This window comes from Notolepis coatsorum, assembly GCF_963971535.1.
Source record: "Notolepis coatsorum genome assembly, chromosome: 10".
In the NCBI taxonomy this organism is placed as follows: Eukaryota; Metazoa; Chordata; class Actinopteri; order Aulopiformes; family Paralepididae; genus Notolepis; species Notolepis coatsorum.
Window position 1 is genome coordinate 119,564,823 of NC_140174.1, and position 21,067 is coordinate 119,585,889.

The 21,067-nt window shown below is 43.0% G+C and overlaps 1 protein-coding gene across 1 annotated transcript in view; it reads right to left on the reverse strand.

Annotated features, from left to right (window-relative positions):
- The window catches only part of snx2 (sorting nexin 2), a 139,606-nt gene extending 127,264 nt beyond the window's left edge, over window positions 1-12,342 (reverse strand). The window contains exon 1 of the mRNA XM_084323160.1: window positions 12,110-12,342. Within this exon, the coding sequence (XP_084179286.1) occupies window positions 12,110-12,223 (114 nt within the window). The 5' untranslated portion in view covers window positions 12,224-12,342. The remainder of the gene's footprint in view (window positions 1-12,109) is intronic.
- Window positions 12,343-21,067: the final 8,725 nt, after the last annotated feature.

A 21,067-nucleotide genomic window follows, 5' to 3' on the forward strand; every position in this document is an offset into this window, starting at 1 on the left:
ACACACACACACGCACGCACGCACGCAGGCAGGCAGGCAGGCAGGCAGGCACGCACACACACACACACACACACACACACACACACACACACACACACACACACACACACACACACACACACACACACACCATCTCCAATCTCTCTTTCTTCATCTTTCTTTTCTGTTCTCCCAGCTCTTAGCAGACTGTTATGCTACCTGGCTAGCATGCCGTTCAGCGGTGTAACAGTTAATAGGGTCCCGTCTCAATACACTTCACATTTTAAGTGCTGGTAAAAACAAGGGAAACTTTCTTTTTTAGACAAAGCGATATTCACATTATATAGGTTACTCTCACACCCACCCACCCACACACACAGGGCCGGATTAACGACCGGGCCATTTGGGCCGCGGCCCGTGGGCCTCTAGTGGCGAGAGGCATCAAAAAAAAAAAAGCATTTTTTTTTTTTATTATGGATATAACTGTACACCCCTCTGTATTGCTGTTGAATGATGTTTTTGAGTTTGCAGTCCCTATACAGCTAAAGAGATTAGTTGTATCTGGTATCACAGCGGCTAAAAAGCTGATAGCATCACGATGGTTTCAACCGGAAAAAAATTGTCGGAAGGTTTGGATTCTTACATATCTCGATGTGATTTATCTAGAAATATCTACAGCAAGAATTTTAGGTGTCAGTGAATCCAAAATTGCAATATGGTTAGAAGTGGTGGAGAGAATAAAAGCTAGCATATGAATTGTAGTGCCTGGTTAGGAGCGAATGATAATGGATGGATTATCCAAGTTGGGGTCCGGGGGGGGGGGGGGGGGAGCGAGCGAGAGCATATGTGTGTAGGGTATTAGATAGCAAGTATTAGGTGTATATCTCGTATAGTACATTTATATAAATGGTGATTTCATTGGATGTGTACTGTTAATTAATGCTTGTATATCTAATTTTATGTTGTTATGTTTATGGTTATGTGTATGTTTAAAAAATAATTAAAAAAAATATATATAAAAGAAATTAAAAATTAAAAATATAATTTTTTTTTTTTTTTTTGGAGATCAATGTCATACTGTGACACTGAAATGAAAAGATATTTCATCAACAAAAATATTTAGTCAACAAAAATATTTCATCAACTAAAATATACAGTACGTCACACCCCGTGCCTCTCCCTGCCGTCTGCAAATGGCTAATCTTGAGTTTCCGACCCCCCAGTAAGCTAACCATGGGTAAATCCAAAAAAAGGAAAGTCTGAGGAAAATAGAGGGTTTAATTCAGCGTGGACAGATTAATTTGCTTTCACGACTAACAATGCAGACTTACCTGTAGCCTATGCCTGAGTATAGGCCAACTGCACCTCCTCATCCATCACCCTCAACATAGGGGCCCCCCAGGGCTGTGTTCTGAGTCCCCTCCTCTACTCCCTGTACACACACGACTGTGTGGCTCAGCGGAGTAGCAACACAATCATCAAATTTGCTGACGACACAGTGGTGGTGGGCCTGATCTCTGCCAACGACGAGAGGGCCTACCTGGAAGAGGTCAAGGTCCTGGCGGGATGGTGCCAGGAAAACAGCCTCTCCCTGAACGTCAGCAAAACAAAGGAGATGATTGTGGACTTCAGGAGGTCGGGGGTCAAGGACTCAGCCCCCTCAGCATCGACGGGGCACCGGTTGAGAGAGTGAACAGCTTTAAGTACCTCGGAGCCCACATATCCGAGGACTTGACATGGACCACACACATTGACAGTGTTGTGAAGAAGGCACGACAACGCCTCTACTTCCTCAGGCGCCTAAGGAAGTTCCAAGTCAGTCAGAAGATCCTTAAGAACTTCTACTCATGTACAATAGAGAGCATCCTGACTGGCAACATCACCTCCTGGTTTGGGAATAGCACTGCACAAGACCGAAGCAGACTACAAAGAGTGACACGTTCAGCCGAACGCACAATTGGAGGGGGGCTCCCCACCCTCCAGAACATTTACAACAAGCGGTGCAGGGGCAAGGCTAAGAGAATCATTAAAGACTCCAGTCACCCGAACAACTGCCTCTTTGAACTGCTGCGGTCAGGCAAGCGATACCGGAGTCTCAAGGCGAGCACAGAAAGACTCAGAAGAAGCTTCTATCCCCAGGCCATCAGGCTGCTCAACGAACAATGAACACTACACAACAACCATCAAACGCACATAGCACACACATCCACACGCACACACTCACTTTAAACAAACACACTGTAGCACCCACTCCCCACACTTTATAGCACACACTCACTTTAAACAAACACACTGTAGCACCCACTCCCCACACTTTATATTTATTGATAAAGGATTGCACTACAACTCGTACACCTTACTGTAAATTGTACCTAAATTGTACCTCATCCCATTTCTGCTTTGCACTATATAGTATTGTATATTAGTACACTGCATAGTATTGTATGTTATATGGTAACTCAGTTACGTCTATTCTGCATCGAACATTGTACATATGTCTATACTGAACACTGTGACCTCATTTTCTACTTCTAATTTACATGCTATACTATGTTATTTGATACTATCTTGTCTAGCACAGTCTCTGGAGCGTAACAGTAAGAAGCATTTTGTATGAAAGTATTCTGTACTTCTATGACAACTATTAAAGAAACTTGAAACTTGAAACTTGAAACTATGTGGTGCGAAATTTGCAAACAACGATTACTGTCATTTTGATTACTGTAGTTTGCCTGGTATGTAGCTTTGGTTAGTGGCTGCCCCACCAATGTTTTACATATAAAAACGCCACTGTGCGTGCACGTGTATGTGTGTGTGGGGGCCTCCACAAGAGTCTGGCCCAGAGGCCTCTGAATTCTTAATCTGGCCTTGCACACACACACACACACACACACACACACTAGTGTTGTCAAAAATATCGATTTTTTGATACATATCGATTCTGAATATATAAAACGGTTTCAATACTCATTTCCCGCAATATCGATATTTAATTATTCATAAAAAATTTAAAGAAATTGCGGCTACGTGGCGTAGTGGGCAAGGCGCTCGCCACGAAATCTGGAGACGCTGGGCTTGCCTGTTCGAGCCCAGCGCTCCACATTTGCTTTCAGTTTGGCTGGTCGTCCGTACTAATACACATTGGCCGTATTAGGGGGTGGGAAACTGATGGGTGGGGATCGGGCGTTGTGGACAGCGACTCCTACAGGTCGGTTGGTGCGCCTGCGCAGTAGAATCAGGAAGTGTCGGGGGCAGCGTGAGCCTCCCACGCGTTACTCCTCGCCACTGAGAGATCGAGCTGCGCAGGTGAAAAGTTGCGACTGCTGTTACCTCAAGTACCGGAGGGGACTTGTGCTATGTATGACTTAGTCCACATTGCAGCCGGCTTGTGGGAGGCAAGAAACAGCGTTCGTGACAGGGGAGGGTTGAATTGGATGATACGAAATTGGGATGGGAGAAAATATAGAAAATGGGAGAAAAAGTGGATAAAAATAAATTGTATAAGGAAGTTGCATTGTTCATTTCAATACCTGTAATAGTACAATAGTCCACACACACACACATGTGCATTCAGTTAAGTTGGAATATGACTGTAATACAAACAGTTCAGTTTGTCAGGTACATGCAACACAGATTACAGTGTTTACATGTCTGCTTGAGAAAATACCATGTTCTGCAATAAAAATAATTGAAGTGAGATGAACAGACTGAACTTTATTTTATTAGATAAAACATGTTGACAAAGTTTTACTTTGCAGTTGAAAAAAGGTAATGAATGAATGAATGAATGAATGAATGAATGAATGAATGAATGAATGAATGAATGAAAAGTTTATTCTTCTTATTTCTTAAAACAACTCACAGTGTCTTGATCCGTCAGACCAAACAATCATAACAACAAATTAAAAAAATCCTTAAAGAACAAAAAACATTAAAAAAAAAGAACAAAGAAAAAACAGGAATTATAAACAAAAGAGCAATGTGTTTGGTTGGCAGACATTAGAGCCATATGGAATCCGCGATCACGGAATCGCGGAATTGAGCAATAAAAATGGAATCAACTATAAAAAAATAAATACAAAAAAAAAAAAAAATTATAAATTTCTTTTTTTATGTTGTGGGACTTGTACAGCACTTTGTTCAACGTTGTCAGTGCTGTAAAGTTTAAACCTTTTTAAATCTTAGACAAACAAAACACTTTGCTTTCATGAAATATTGTAAGCCATCATTTGAGGCTTTATAAAAGCAGCACAATGAACACAAATCTGTCAGTGCCGAGTCCGACCTCATCTTAAATAACAAACAGCATTGCTTGTTGTAGTTAACAAAGAGAGGCAGAGTTGATTTTGCAAAAATATATATAATCTTTTTTTTTTTTTAATAATCAAATTTTATTTTCATATTCGAATCCCATGCCCATCGAACGAAGCTTCGAAGCTTCGAAGTATTTAAGACAGCCCTATTAAATGGACTGTTATATCTTATTAAATTGTGGACATTTATTCATTCCCACTTATTAGACACTATTTCTGATGGTAAAATGAGCGTACAAAGCAAAATACAGAATTCTGAAATATTAAAACGGAAAAAACAGAATTTGGAAAAAAATTAAATGGAATTTGGAAAAAAATAAAACGGATTTCATATGGCTCTAGCAGACATGTCCAAAAAAAGGAGTAGAGGGAAGCTTAGCTTATTGATCCCTACCCCCTTACATTTGTATTTGTTCTTCCATTAATATTACTAGAATTTACATAATTTAGTATATTACAATATAGAATATTATTTTTACTTATATTAAAAGTTTACAATAAAAAACATGATTCACTTGACAGCAGTGAATATAGTACATCACTACATACACAATATAACATAATTTAGTTTATCCTCACTACTCATTTCTGTATTTTTCTAATGTGTATTTTTTTAACTGCTTTTTAAATTGTGCCACATGTTTACTCAGTTTGATGTAATCGGGTAAATTATTCCACAACTTCACTCCACACACCGATATGCACATGCTTTTCAGCGTGGTGTGTACCATTGGTTGTTTGAGATTCCCTCTCCCTCTTAAATTATATTCTCCTTCCCTGTCTCTGAACCATTTTTGAATGTTGCCTGGGATTAGCTTGGTATTACCCCACACCTCCGCACAGTAGCTCATATATGGTAGGAAGAGTGTACAGTACAGTGTATAGTGTTTTTTGGTTTAGAATGTGTCTTATCTAGCATAAAACACCAACACTCCATGCCAATTTAGTCCTGACATATTTGATATGAGGTTTCCAGTTGAGTTTGTGGTCTATTATTACACCCAGAAATGTATTCTCAAATACCCTCTCCAGTTTAATACTATCAATCCTTAGTTCAACCGGTGTATTTACTTGTATATCACGTTTACCAAATATCATGATTTTTTTTTTTTATATTTAATGATAATTTATTTACATCAAACCACACTTTCAGCTTGGATAGCTCAGCTGCAACATCCTTTAAAAGCATTTGGAGGTTCTCTCCCTCACAGAAGACATTTGTATCGTCAGCAAAAATTACATTTTTCAATATTTTAGACGCATTACCTATATCATTTATACACAGTATGAATAGTTTCGGGCCCAGTATTGACCCTTGCGGCACACCACAGATTATGTTTGACTGAGTGGACCTGTACTCCCCCAACTGCACAAACTGTTGTCTTTGTTCTAAGTAACTCTTTAACCATTTGAGCCCTACTCCTCTGATCCCATACCTTTCCAATTTTAGTAGCAGAATATCATGATTTATAGTGTCAAACGCCTTCTTCAGATCTATGAAGACCCCTATTGCAAACGTCTTATTATCAATTATGCTTGTCAGTTCTTCTACTAGGTCCATTAGTGCCAGTGACGTTGAATGATTTGATCTAAATCCATATTGACTGTCTATATAAGTAATGCGTGTTTATCAATGAAACTGTCCAATCATGCAGCAAATACCTTTTCCATTATCTTTGAGATAATAAATTAAATTTGATTAAAATAATTTAAAATGTAATGTCATATATGTTATGATAAATTGAAAATGGGGGACCCTGATGTAAACAAGACAAAAGTATTTATCTGGTCTGCATCCCCTTAACAATTGTGTGTATTGAGCTGTACTGTATTGTACCCATTCTGCAATCTGTTAATAACATTTGCAATCAATCAATCTGTTATGCTTAACACGCAGTACTATTAACTTTACTTAATTTCTAAGATTATATCATTTAGTTATTTTTATATGTGTGATCTAAAGATAAACAAAGGGTTTTAAAAGTGTTATGTTTATCTTCTCTTATAGTACCAGAGAGAAGCTGAGGAGAATCAACCAGCACCAAAAGCAAATTTTTTTTAAAAAATATATATATATTTATCACACACACACACACACACACACACACACACACACACACACACACACACACACACACACACACACACACACACACACACACACACACACACACACACACACACACACACACACACACACACACACACACACACACACACACACACACACACACACACACACACACACACACACACACACACACACAACACACACACACACACCCACCCACCCACCCACCCACCCACCACTGGAATGGCAGTATTACACTGAAGGGGAAGTTAGCTCCAGGAATTGAAGGCTAGTGAAAAGAGGAATGCTGACGTGTCTAAAACCACTGCGTTGTGTTGTGTGTTGTTGTGTAACCACTAACCAAGAACTCCTGCCTGCCTAACGGTACGCGTGTGGTGGTGCCATGAGATCACACCAACACAAAAATCTCTATGGCCTGCCCGTGTTTTCCCCAGTCCATTACGCTCTTATCAAACGCTGAGACCGTTTTACGACCTCATCGACACGGCGCCGTCTGATGTCCAGTTTGAGCAGATTACTGATTGCTAGTTGTTGTCGTGCCAACAGTCCTGCGACGACAGGGACAGGGACTCAGCGTGAGCGCCACCCATGTGAGATCAGAGTGGATAGTCAGTGCCAGTCATCAGTGTTTGGTGCGAGCGTTTGGTGCGAGTGTTGAGTGCGAAAAAATATACATACGGTGGGGAGAGAATATATACATACGGTGGGGAGGAGACTGTCTATTAGGAGGGGGGGGTTAACCTTCTGTAGTGTGGTAGTGAAGTGTGGTAGTGAAAGGTTAACCTTCTGTAGTGTGGTAGTGAAAGGGTTAACCTTCTGTAGTGTGGTAGTGAAAGGTTAACCTTCTGTAGTGTGGTAGTGAAAAAGTTAACCTTATGTAGTGTGGTAGTGAAAGGGTTAACCTTCTGTAGTGTGGTAGTGAAAGGTGAACCTTCTGTAGTGTGGTAGTGAAAAAGTTAACCTTATGTAGTGTGGTAGTGAAAGGTTAACCTTCTGTAGTGTGGTAGTGAAAGGGTTAACTGTCTGTAGTGTGGTAGTGAAAGGTTAACCTTCTGTAGTGTGGTAGTGAAAGGTTAACCTTCTGTAGTGTGGTAGTGAAAGGTTAACCTTCTGTAGTGTGGTAGTGAAAGGGTTAACTGTCTGTAGTGTGGTAGTGAAAGGTTAACCTTCTGTAGTGTGGTAGTGAAAGGTTAACCTTCTGTAGTGTGGTAGTGAAAGGGTTAACCTCCTGTAGTGTGGTAGTGAAAGGTTAACCTTCTGTAGTGTGGTAGTGAAAGGTTAACCTTCTGTAGTGTGGTAGTGAAAGATTAACCTTCTGTAGTGTGGTAGTGAAAGGTTAACCGTCGGTAGTGTGGTAGTGAAAGGGTTCACCTTCTGTAGTGTGGTAGTGAAAGGTTAACCTTCTGTATAGAGCTGCCGCGGTATTGATATTTTCCTTACCGCACAAATTTGCGAAATATTTCCTACCGCCGCGGTTATTACCGCACAGTGCGCACAAAAAAAAAAAAAAAAAATTGAATGCATTTTTTTTTTTTTTAGTAGTCTACTCTTATAGCCTGCCTCTAGTCTAATGGCGCTTTTCCACTGCATAGTACCTACTCGACTCGACACGCTTTAGGTACCTGGTACTTCGTTCCTTTTCCACTGCAGCCAGGTACTACTCCGTTTGTCTCCATGTGGGGATGCAGGCGGGGCCGCTTGTGTACACTGAAAGCTCCGTGGGCATAGCCATGTCCGAGGGCTTGCAGCAAGCCAGAGTTTAACACAGTTTCAATCAATCAATCAATAACAACATTAACCAGACTCTCGTTGTGTCTATTCTGCTAAAGCTAACGTTACCTCTCATTGTATCTATTCTACCAAGCAACCCGGGTTTAACGTTACCTCTCGTGTATATCTGCTGACGTTAGTATTAGGCTAATAACAACAACCAACTTAACACATCAGCGATCTTGTTGTGACACTAAACTCTCCGCTCGGTGGTAAATTGGGTTGATGTCGGTTTTGTTTCATCAATAAATGAGGCAGAATACACAGTGAATCCATCCTTTTTTGTTTATTGCAGTTGGTGCTGTCGCAAACAAATCCTGAATGAAATACATCCTTAGCGAGGCAGTAAAGATGGCGGCTTTCTGTTTTTGTTCAGAGACTCCAACGTGTGACGTGTCTCTCTTCTGACCAATCGGTGGTCTGCAATGTTTCACATGACTTTTCTGGTACCACTTCTACCCAATAGGGTCGCTTGGAACCAAGTAGGGTATATCTGCAGAGCCGCAAGCCCAACGTCTGGGCGCTACTTTATTATTTTTATAAAAAACAGCTGTGATGCGGTATTCAGCCCAACTCTGCGGTGGGCGTGATGCAACAGCGATACCGCGGTAATGCGGTTATCGCGGCAGCTCTACTTCTGTAGTGTGGTAGTGAAAGGTTAACCTTCTGTAGTGTGGTAGTGAAAGGTTAACCTTCTGTAGTGTGGTAGTGAAAGGTTAACCTTCTGTAGTGTGGTAGTGAAAGGGTTAACCGTCTGTAGTGTGGTAGTTAAAGGGTTAACCTTCTGTAGTGTGGCAGTGAAAGAGTTAACCTTCTGTAGTGTGGTAGTGAAAGGGTTAACTGTCTGTAGTGTGGTAGTGAAAGGTTAACCTTCTGTAGTGTGGTAGTGAAAGATTAACCTTCTGTAGTGTGGTAGTGAAAGGTTAACCGTCGGTAGTGTGGTAGTGAAAGGGTTCACCTTCTGTAGTGTGGTAGTGAAAGGTTAACCTTCTGTAGTGTGGTAGTGAAAGGTTAACCTTCTGTAGTGTGGTAGTGAAAGGTTAACCTTATGTAGTGTGGTAGTGAAAGGTTAACCTTCTGTAGTGTGGTAGTGAAAGGTTAACCTTCTGTAGTGTGGTAGTGAAAGGGTTAACCGTCTGTAGTGTGGTAGTTAAAGGGTTAACCTTCTGTAGTGTGGCAGTGAAAGAGTTAACCTTCTGTAGTGTGGTAGTGAAAGGGTTAACCGTCTGTAGTGTGGTAGTGAAAGGTTAACCTTCTGTAGTGTGGTAGTGAAAGGTTAACCTTCTGTAGTGTGGTAGTGAAAGGGTTCACCTTCTGTAGTGTGGTAGTGAAAGGTTAACCTTCTGTAGTGTGGTAGTGAAAGGTTAACCTTCTGTAGTGTGGTAGTGAAAGGGTTAACCGTCTGTAGTGTGGTAGTGAAAGGTTAACCTTCTGTAGTGTGGTAGTGAAAGGTTAACCTTTTGTAGTGTGGTAGTGAAAGGTTAACCTTCTGTAGTGTGGTAGTGAAAGGTTAACCTTCTGTAGTGTGGTAGTAAAAGGGTTAACCTTCTGTGGTGTGGTAGTGAAAGGGTTAACCTTCTGTAGTGTGGTAGTAAAAGGGATTAGATAGAATAATCCTTTTGCCAATAATAATAATTATTATTATTATCCAATTATCCAATAATAATGTCTTTTGCAGGCTCTGCAAACAAATCCCCCTCCTCCGAAAACGGCATAGTTCACCTTTGAGTAGCCACGGGCAGTGTTTCTTAAACCACGGTTTGAGACCCAGAATGGTGCTCCCATGACGATAAGTCAAAATAATGAAATCGGTGCCACCGACCGCCGATGTTTGTTTTGTTCTGTTTTTAGTGATCTAGCAGAGATCCACCTTCACTTGTAATGAACAGACTGGTGCCTTTCCATTTGGTATGAATAACACTGTTGGCACACAGTGGCTCCCAATGTTCAACTTCCCCATCATACAATAAAGCCAACAGAGTGCCGTTCAGTAAGCAAAAAAGAAAGACACCCTCTGTGCTCTGGGCCTCACAAGACAGTTGATACCGCTTTAGAGCAGCTGGACGACTTTCACGTCATTTCTCCAGGGAGAATCATCATTATCGTTACTTTTCTTGTGACACCAAACTGGTTTTGTGGGCCATCAGGTAGCCTGAGCCAAACTAACACAGGGAAACTAAATATAAAAAGAAAAAAAGGGAAGGGTTGTCACGTCACGTCACTTATGTAGAGCGAGAAGAACGCACATCGGTGCCAAGTGTGGAAACTTTCAGTTCAGTCATTTAAACGGGTTATTAATATTATTACCTCGGATGTCAGGATCATCTGCAATTTGATAACTGGCTAACGTTTGATATATTGGTTGGTGACGTATATATTTCCTCAGATAGCTTGTATATTTTGAATTTTGATACAGGCTTCAATAGAACTGGCATCAAACTGGTACCTGCATATATAATCCTTCTATATACCATTACCTACAAATACACCTGCATATAACCCATATAACTCTGTATGATAGCTTGTTCTTACCATGTATATATCTATCCACATCTGTCTGTACATGCACATAATCCTTTTACATGTCTGTAGATACTATATCTGTACATATCCCTTACCTACTCTAACTAGTTACGCTGCTGGCCAGTATGACTACTACTACTGTCTTTATACCTGTATCACTGTACATATTATTACAACTCTGTATACATCTCATTAGCACTACACTCAGTAGTACTCATTGATATATTTCATACCCAGTTTAATCACCTGTACATTGTATATTACTATTGCACTTTACTGTTACATTTGCACTCTGGTTGGATGGCAAACTTTTTTGTTGTACTGTACTTGTGCTGTATGATGATGACAAATGACAATACATTTTAATCTAATCTAATGTCTTTGGACTGGAGAGACCCATGTGTATCTTCCTGTAACGACCCACTCTCGGGTCCTGAGCCAGGGTGTTGTACACACAGCAACCCTGACTTGGCTGAAGTGGAGGTATGGTTTCTGCCTGGCATGCCGCCCCAACCAATGTTGTGTCACACCTGTGACCGTCACCTGGCTTGACACAAGCCGGAAAAGGACAATAATATACACTGGACAAATTCCAGTCAGTCAGTCAGTCAGTCAGTCAGTCAGTAGAGACCAGTGAAGGCTGTAGGATGATGGGAGGATGATTGAGAAATGTAACTTCTAGGTACATATATAATGTATACATAATAATACCACAAGATCTGACATGTGTGTTAACGGTTACACACAAGCTGCACTGTGGGGAAGCATTGTGCAAAAATGAACCCATGATGAGCATATGGCTTATTATAGGCAACGACACCTACCAGGCATTTGGCCAGCGCGATTCTGCGGTTTCTCTGCGCAAACACGGTCCTATGGAACACCTGCCTCCTGTGTCTTCTCGGCTTCCAGGTTACTGAGCCAGAATCTATTATTATTGCGACGCTCCATTGTAATGTAAATGCGACTGTGTTGTTGATTAATGATAATCAGCAGATATATCGCGTGTCTAACACGCATGCGCTCGTATTTATTCATATAAATACGAACGCATCCGTGGTGTTAGACACTCGATATCTGCTGATTATCGTATGAATAAATACGAACGCATGCGTGTTAGACACTGTTAGACATTAATCAACACAGTTGAACTCCCCAAGTTCAGTACCATGAATGATGTCAATTGAAAGCATCACGCCCAGGGAGAGACATCCTCTCTCTCCCTCTCCCTCTCTCTGACTCTCTCCCTCTCTCCCCCTCTCTCTGACTCTCCCTCTCTCTCTCTCTCTCTCTCTGACGCTCTCTCTCTGACTCTCCCTCTCTCTCTCTCTCTCTCTCTCTCTCTCTCTCTCTCTCTCTGACTCTCTCCCTGACTCTCTCTCTCTCTCTCTCTCTCTCTCTCTCTCTCTCTCTCTCTCTCTCTCTCTCTCACCTCTTGGGTTGCTGCCGGTTGTTCGGGGAAGAGATCGTCCCCGTCTTCTATCTCCTGGAAGTCGGTGTGTTGCTGCTCCGGTGCAGGGGCCGGGTCCCTGTCGGAATCCGCCATCTTCAATAATAATAATAATAATAATAATAATAATAATAATAATAATAATAGCCGAGCGAGGAGACAGACAGTCTCTCTGCAGAGAGAGAGAGGGACCGTGGACGGACGGAGAGGGGAGTCAGTCAGGAGGTGTCTCCCAGCCCCGTCATCACGTGACTAACAGGAACCCAACGGACTGTGAGGTTGGGCCGAGAGAGAGAGAGATTTCATCACAAGGATCATATTCCGCAGATCTGTGGGGGGCAATAATATGCAAATAAGAAAACTGCATCCAAATATTACAGTTTTCTCCTAATTATAAAATATATATGTGCGAATTGTATGCGTTTCTTTAAAAACAGATGGTTTACATAAAAATATGTTATTTATCATTTAAAGCAAACAAATAACCCTGTTCAGGAAAAGGGACATACCTTTCAGAAAAAGTAATTTTCATATTAATATTGCAATGAAAACATATTTAACAGTAATGTATTATGTCCATGACAGGGTGGACATATCTGATTGATTGATTGATTGAAAACTTTATTAACAGATTGCAGAATTGGTACAGTACAGTACAGCTCAATACATACAATTGTTAAGGGGATGCAGACCAGAGAAAGACTTTCGTCTTGTTTACATCAGGGTCCCCCATTTTCAATTCATCATAATATATGATGTACACCGTAACAGCAAAACTGTACATTGGAATATTGACAAAGCCATACTTGGTCATTTACTGTACATTGGAGGGGGTTGGGTTAGGACATTTGCAGGGGCCAGTTTCGAATTGCAGTCTCCCGTAGGTGTTCTTTGAGAGTGGTTTTGAAAGTGGGTAGTGATTCACATTCCTTTACAGCTTTGGGTAGGGCGTTCCACATTGATGTGGCATAATTGCGAAACGTGTTTAGTCCCTTGTTTGAGCCGAATCTGGGTTTAACATGATTTGTGGAGCTCCCTCTGGTGTTGTGATCGTGGTATTCACTTACCTTTGGGAAGTATTTTGACATGTCCTATCCCCCCGCCCCCTCACAGTGAACTGTGGTGTTCCACAAGGAAGCATACTAGGACCGCTACTGTTCCTAATTTATGCAAATGACATGTCGTCAGCTTGTGACTGCAACTTGTTCCTGTTTGCGGACGACTCAGCCCTGCTGGTCTCTGACAAGAACAAGTTACAGGTTGAAAAAACCCTCAGCTCGGAACTAGACAAAATCTGCATATGGCTCGCCGACAACAAACTATCATTACACATGGGCAAAACAGAGTCCATTCTCTTCGGTTCAAATAACAAACTCAGCAAGACCGACGGCTTCTCAGTTACAGTGGGTGACAATATTGTCACAAGGAAAGATGAAATTACCTACCTGGGTTCCATCCTAGAGGCTAATCTTTCCTGTGACAAAATGGCATCCAATGTAATAAAAAAGTCAACCAACGAACTCGATTCTTGTACCGGATCTCCTCTCTGGTAAACAAGAATACCCTGAAGACTCTGGCAGGAGCACTCATTCAAGGGTACTACGACTATGCTTGCACCTCATGGTACCAAAGCACCTCAAAGGCACTAAAAACCAAATTACAAACATCTCAAAACAAACTAGTCAGACTACTGCTTGACCTGACTCCTAGAACCCACCTCACCCCTGCCCACTTTGCCAACCTAGGATGGCTTAGAGTAGACGACAGAGTACAGCAACTTGCAATGGGCCTGGTCTACAAGATACACGACCAAGGTACCCATGTACATGTCAAAATACTTCCCAAAGGTCAGTGAATACCACGATCACAACACCAGAGGGAGCTCCACAAATCATGTTAAACCCAGATTCGGCTCAAACAAGGGACTAAACACGTTTCGCAATTATGCCACATCAATGTGGAACGCCCTGCCCAAAGCTGTAAAGGAATGTGAATCACTACCCACTTTCAAAAACACTCTCAAAGAACACCTACGGGAGACTGCAATTCGAAACTGGCCCCTACAAATGTCCTAACCCAGTTGTACAGTAAAAACCAAGTATGGCTTTGTCAGTATTCCAATGTACAGTGTACAGTGTGTGTGTGTCCCCCCTACCCAACCCCCCCCCCCCCCCCCCCCACCTCCAATGTACAGCCCCACCCACCCAACCCCACCTACCCAACCTCCTCCAATGTACAGTTTCTATGTCAAATGTATATACACTCTTTTTCTGGACACTTTTTGTATCACAAACAGTACTGTATTTGCAAATCTGGTATGTCATAAATGTATAGATGTAGCAGTACTGTCTATCTGTATGTCGTGTGTGTCATTCCGACAGCCATCAGACTATACAATGCATCACTGTGCCTCACTGCATCACTGAGCACAGAGTGACAGTTACCATCTTCCTGGACTCTTACTTTTGAAACAGCACTGGGCAATATTACACCTACTGTAGACTTCAGTATATTTTTACTGTATTTATTTACTGTATCTTTTATTCTATTTTTATTCTATTTCATTTTATTCTATTCTTAGGCCATTTGTTTTGTTATTCTTATTCGTGACTTGTTCTGTCTAAATGTTTAATGTTGAGTGATTTGCAGTGTCAAATTTCCCTCAGGATAATACATTTCTATTCTATTCTATTCTATATCTTTGAAAAGTCTCCATTTATTCAACACTTCTGAATTCACTGACAAACTGAACTGAACTGACAAAAATAAGGTGCATAAAAAAGCAAACAAAATTCCTCCACAGGCTACTCACCAACATTAGTAGAGCGGCAAGCGGCGTTTGGGGACAGAGTGAAATCTTCTTAAAACACTGCCCCTCCACTCATTCCTGAACTTTTTTGTTAAGGCCTTCTCAAATGCCAACTGAATTAAATTGGCCTTGCGATGTTCTGTAAAGACGTTCTTGAGGGTAGAAAACGAATTCTCACAGAGTGCCGTGCTAGCTTCAGTAGTGTTGTTGTTGACATCAGTGCCCACTAGGGCTGTCCCCGACTAAGAATTTGGATAGTTGACTTTGATTGACCAAAAAAAAAAAAAAAAATATTGGCACCGGGTCTGACACCAACTGTAACTGAGGGGTTCAATTCCCTGACTGTATTAATAAGTATGGTATCATTAAACCACTACTGTCTTATGTACATTACTACTGGCCATACAGTACACAGGTATATGATATGAACACCTCCACAATGACACGGTTCCACACAAATCTGGGTTATAATAATATTTATTAGCAGCAATGATAGTATATTACAATACTTTACGTAGAGTCGCGCTTATAAGGCGAAGAATGTGCGTGAGTAAATCAATAGCATAAGTCCATTATCATATTACGCAGGGGATAATGAATACCACCTGTATCTTAGGAATTATATCTATGGTACACTAGTAAGGCAGCGGGAGATACTGGTAGGGTCCCTCCGGTTGTAGGCCAGCAAGGGGAGAGGATTTGTCGGTAGCAAAGTCTGGATCAACGGGGACTCAATAAGCTCCTGCTACGGGAGACGGTACATTACTCCCTTGATCGGCCGACGAAAGCAGCAGCTATTCTCCGGTATGCAGCTCCGCATTGAAGAAAACTAGCCAGCCTCGGGCGTCCTAGAGGCGGGCTTGACGATGCTCCTCACAGGGTAAATCCCACACAATTGTGGGTGTAGACGATTCTCCGCTCCATCAGTTACAGGACCAAAGCAAATATAATCCAGCCGAAAAGGGCTATGTAGTCGTCGGGTAGATTATCCAGTGTACATGTCCACACGGTCCTCGTCTAGGGCTCCTCGGGTGAAGGCGCCAGGGTAAGCTGCCCAGCCTGGATAAGCACACTAGCTGGTACGAGGAAACGTTGGTGATGCTGGTCACTGTAGAACGGTAGCCGCACGATACACTATACATAAATAGACTATTACTGAATTAATAGAATAGGTCGAACTCGACGGTACAGCGTTAAACTCTGATACTTCAGTTATCAATTCGCACGCGGTCTCAATGCTCTATTTGGGGCCAAACGGGCCCTACTTCACCGCACGTTGTATCGTGGGTGAGGCTTCACTTGGGTAACTCGAACTACTTCTGTATTCACCTGCGCCATATTTATACGTTAGGCGAACAAACTAGTACCAGCCTTATTCCTGTCTCGTATTCTTGCGCAGAGCCGTTCATGTGCAGGCATGTCTTTGGCGGTGACTTTGAACTAGGCCTTGGGGGTATGGCAGTGGCGCCTAGGGGACCGCTGTCCAATAGGAGAACGAAATATTATGGTCTGTACTAGGTTAAAGGGATATTCCGTGTATATGTACAAAGAATACACAAGGGATATCAGACGATATACAAATATTATGCAATATATATCAATCAATAAATATATATATTCGGTTTAATCTGATCCTTCGTAACACCAACACTGAAATGACAGTGGATAAATAAATAAGAACTAAAGCTAATCGGTGGAAATAGACTGCATTAATATTCCATAACAAGTCTTGTGTGCGCCTACGAATGAACAGTAGCCTATAGGCTTAATTATGGAATAATAAGCCATACTGCGTTCATTCATTACGCCCGCCGTAGGCTATATATATTATATGTCATTCATTCATTCATATACAGTACTGCGCGCGCGTGTGTGCACGCGCGCTGCGGCAGGTGTGTACCGCGAGCTGTATATGATGCCAATACATTCATCTAATCTAGTTTTAATGGGCGCAAGCGTGATTATGAAACCTAGCCGCATTTCTCGGAGACGCTCTCTGATTGGCACTGACTGACGCTAGGTTTCGTAATCACGCGGCTCGCAAGACTCGCAAAGCACTTCCGCCGATCCATTTCACACAGCTGCGTCACCAGTTGCCTTATAAGGAGCTATGGAGGCGTTGTTTTGTATGCAAATGAGCTGAACGGGAACGCGCTTTTGAAGACAGAATGCCATTCTCCAAGCAGATATCAGATAATATAATTTGTGCAACCTTTTCAGCCACTTAAGACATATTACCAGCACGTTCAGGACTCAGAGTATACTTGTCATAGATTATGTCTCAGTGGTTCCAAGATAAGTCTTCCAGAATATATTGTAGTAGATTTCAGTCAAACCAACTATTGTACTGTACACCTTGGGTCTCAGAATGGCACAACACCGACAGGTAAAATGCATTCACAATTTCTCCTGGCTTCCTCTGCCTCTATCCATTTTCATTCAACAAAACAAACAAGACGTATCTGTGATTTGAAACAGCTGCGTGGACTCAAGGCTCTTAACTAGAGTGATTGAGACAGGCAGCTGTTGATCAAATGAAGAGATAGTCTCGTTTGGACTTCCTGGGAGTAATAAACTGGGTGATTTTACACCCTAGTGCTCTAGGCAAATGGTCCAATACAAAGGAACTGCCTTGAGAGACGCCAGACAGTCTTTTCTTTACAAAGGAGCAGTTGATCAAAGGATTTGGACTTAGAATCCACATCGTGACGTAATTCAGTGTAAAACGTCACGATAAGGAGTTAGCCAATGAGAGCTGAGAATAAGTGTCCTCCAATAGGAACACTCGAGGAGAGTTTGGAAAACGCCCGCTTGCCGTAAAATTAGAGGCGGAGCCTAAATAAGATATAATCAAAACTCCTCGCCAGGAGAGAGAAAACCAACCCGAAAAACCCAGGAAGGAACAAGAAACGAACACACACCCTTTTTCTCCACTAGAGACCCAGCAAGGAGAAGAAATCGACGCAGCAGAATCGAAGACGAGACGAGACATGTTTTTAGACAGAGCTTTTTATTTGAGAATTTAGTCTGAATTTCTGCAAACTTCCGGCATATTGGATGCGTCTTGCAGGTTCATTGCACAATATTTCTTTTGTAACATCTGATTTGAAATCCATTTTCATTAAAAACGGGTTCTTTTCAAACTGTTCAGATCTCGCTTCATTTCAAACGGCAGTGCCGTATTTTTCTCTCTGGGTACGCAGAAAGCAATAACCAGGTTAAAAACACTGGTTATCTGCATTTAGCAAAGAGTGGATCCCAAGAGCTTGTAAAAAGGTTTAAATCACAACGCAGAAAGAAGTAGTAAATAGGGAATTTAAGCTGGGAATCCACTTCATTGTGGTGCCGTGACAAAGAATCGACGTGCTCGTTTTTTTTTTTCTTCATCACAACAAAGAAAAGTTATTATTTTTTTTCCTCTCTTCGCTTTCTTCACGAACGGTCAAACGGGGAATCAACTGATCAATCGATCCGTCTTCAAGTGACTGGAGTCGCTAAGAGGTGAGTGTGATGATAAAAATGGGGGCTCTATTCGAACCAACGGGGGGTTGCTAAAAATATGACTGTAATTAGATATTAAATGGAATGTTCTGACCAAAGGATGGCGGCTCTAGGCTGTGTGTGTGTTATAGGTCCTGTAAGCAGGATTTTAACCACACTGTGCGTCGTATACCTTACAGTAATGGTTTTAAGCACAATCTTGCGTAGTACGTTCTACAGTAGAATTTTAGCACAATAAACGGGACGCCGCTGGAGGTCGGAACAGTAAAAAAAGGTATGGAAGTATTTAGAGACAATGTCTAGGTTTGTGCTCAGGGTTAAGCAAGGTAAACATGTGCGTTGTACGCCTTACAGTATTGGCTTTAGCACATGTGCGTAGTATTTTCTACAGTAGAGATGGAGCACAAATAGAGTCTAGTTTAACCTTGAGCACCGCCGGGCGTGTTAAATTTAAACAACGATAGGCTGTAACATTAGAATAGTACTTAAAGAGGACTCGTGTGTTGCAACGATAGGCTGTAACATTAGAATAGTACTTAAAGAGGACTCGTATGTTGCGGCGATAGGCTGTAACATGATAGTACTTAATGAAGAGTCGATTAAAAAGCTATAGGAAACGATATGGTAAACTTAAACACTGTCTAAAGTACGGAGGGTAAGATATGCCCAGTGGTTGTTGACGGGATGTGGAGTTATACCGCGCGCGTCAGGGACCATAATAATAATGTTGCAAGCTATGGTTAAACATTTGTTGGTGTATGATGTTTGTGTATGAGTGAAAGGACTTATGGTTATGTTGAACATGTGTGATGTATATGGATTAAATCTGTAAATTGGCACTTAGAATATGACTGAGAACGGTTTTTAGTGTTGAACCTGGTGCACGCAATATCCACTGCGCCACTCAACTATGCGTGGAGGGGAAGCGCGTTCTCGTCAAAGCTCGTACGTATCATAGCGCACGGCTAGGTTAAAGCTACATGCTACAAACAATAGCTTGTCGTGGCTCACTTAGCAACATGCTACAAACGATAGCTCGTCGTGGCTCGCCTGAGACGGTTTAATACTGTATGTTGTGAATGGGGCGATAGGGGTTTAATACTGTATGTTGTAATTGAGGCGATATTGCAGTGTAACTGAATGGTCGTTTGTGATGAATGAGCTGTGTGAGTTGCGGTGTGGGCTAATGTTTACGGAGTATTGGCTGAAAGTTTGAACGTATGCAGGATGCATGGTGAATGAGTGGGCCGCTTCAGAGTGCGCGCATGCGCGCTTGTGAGAAGGGACATTGTGTGTGTGAGGCGGGTGAGACTGAAATTAATTAGGACGTGGGTAAGAGAGCACTAGATGGCGTCAGAGTCAACCTGGGAGAGGCGGCCGTGTTAAAATGGAGTGTACGGTGATGTGCACTGGGGGGCGGTAGAGGCATTGGAACTCCCGTCCTAAGCAGCGTGTCATGTGTGGCTATAAAGCGATCAGATGTGTGTAGTGTCTCTCTCTCTCTCTTTCTCCCCTTCCTCCTCTCCTCCCCTTCCTCCTCTCCTCTCTCCTCCCCTCTCTCCTCCCCTTCCTCCTCTCCTCTCTCCTCCCCTCTCTCCTCCCCTTCCTCCTCTCCTCTCTCCTCCCCTCTTTCCTCCCCTTCCTCCTCTCCTCTCTCCTCCCCTCTCTCCTCCCCTTCCTCCTCTCCTCTCTCCTCCCCTCTCTCCTCCCCTTCCTCCTCTCCTCTCTCCTCCCCTCTCTCCTCCCCTTCCTCCTCTCCTCTCTCCTCCCCTCTCTCCTCCCCTTCCTCCTCTCCTCTCTCCTCCCCTCTCTCCTCCCCTTCCTCCTCTCCTCTCTCCTCCCCTCTCTCCTCCCCTTCCTCCTCTCCTCTCTCCTCCCCTCTCTCCTCCCCTTCCTCCTCTCCTCTCTCCTCCCCTCTCTCCTCCCCTTCCTCCTCTCCTCTCTCTCTCCTCCCCTCTCTCCTCCCCTTCCTCCTCTCCTCTCTCCTCCCCTTCCTCCTCTCCTCTCTCCTCCCCTCTCTCCTCCCCTTCCTCCTCTCCTCTCTCCTCCCCTCTCTCCTCCCCTTCCTCCTCTCCTCTCTCCTCCCCTCTCTCCTCCCCTTCCTCCTCTCCTCTCTCCTCCCCTCTCTCCTCCCCTTCCTCCTCTCCTCTTTCCTCCCCTTCCTCCTCTCCTCTCTCCTCCCCTTCCTCCTCTCTTCCTCCTCCTCTCTCCTTTCTCCTTTCCTTCCTCTCCTCCCCTTCCTCCCCTTCCTCCCCTTCCTCTCCTCCTCTCTCCTCTCTCCTCTCCTTCCTCTCCTCCTCTCTCCTCTCCTTCCTTTCCTCTCTCCTCGTCTTCCTCTCTCTCTCCCTCTTTTCTCTTTTTCTAGCTTTCTTGCTGTTCTCTCTCTCTCCCTCCTTCTCCATAGGAGACGTTGGGGCAGTGCAGAGTATGGTAAATGTGTTTTATGGTTTGGAACAGGTCTGTTCGGGACTGCGAAACCCAACCCCCCCCCCCCCCCCTCCCCCACTTCCCTGATGTTCCTTTGAACCCCACCCCCCCCCCCCCCCTTCTCTTGATGTTCCTTTGAACCCCACCCCCCCCCCTTTTCTTGATTTTCCTTTGAACCCCCCCCCCCCCCCCCCTTCTCTTGA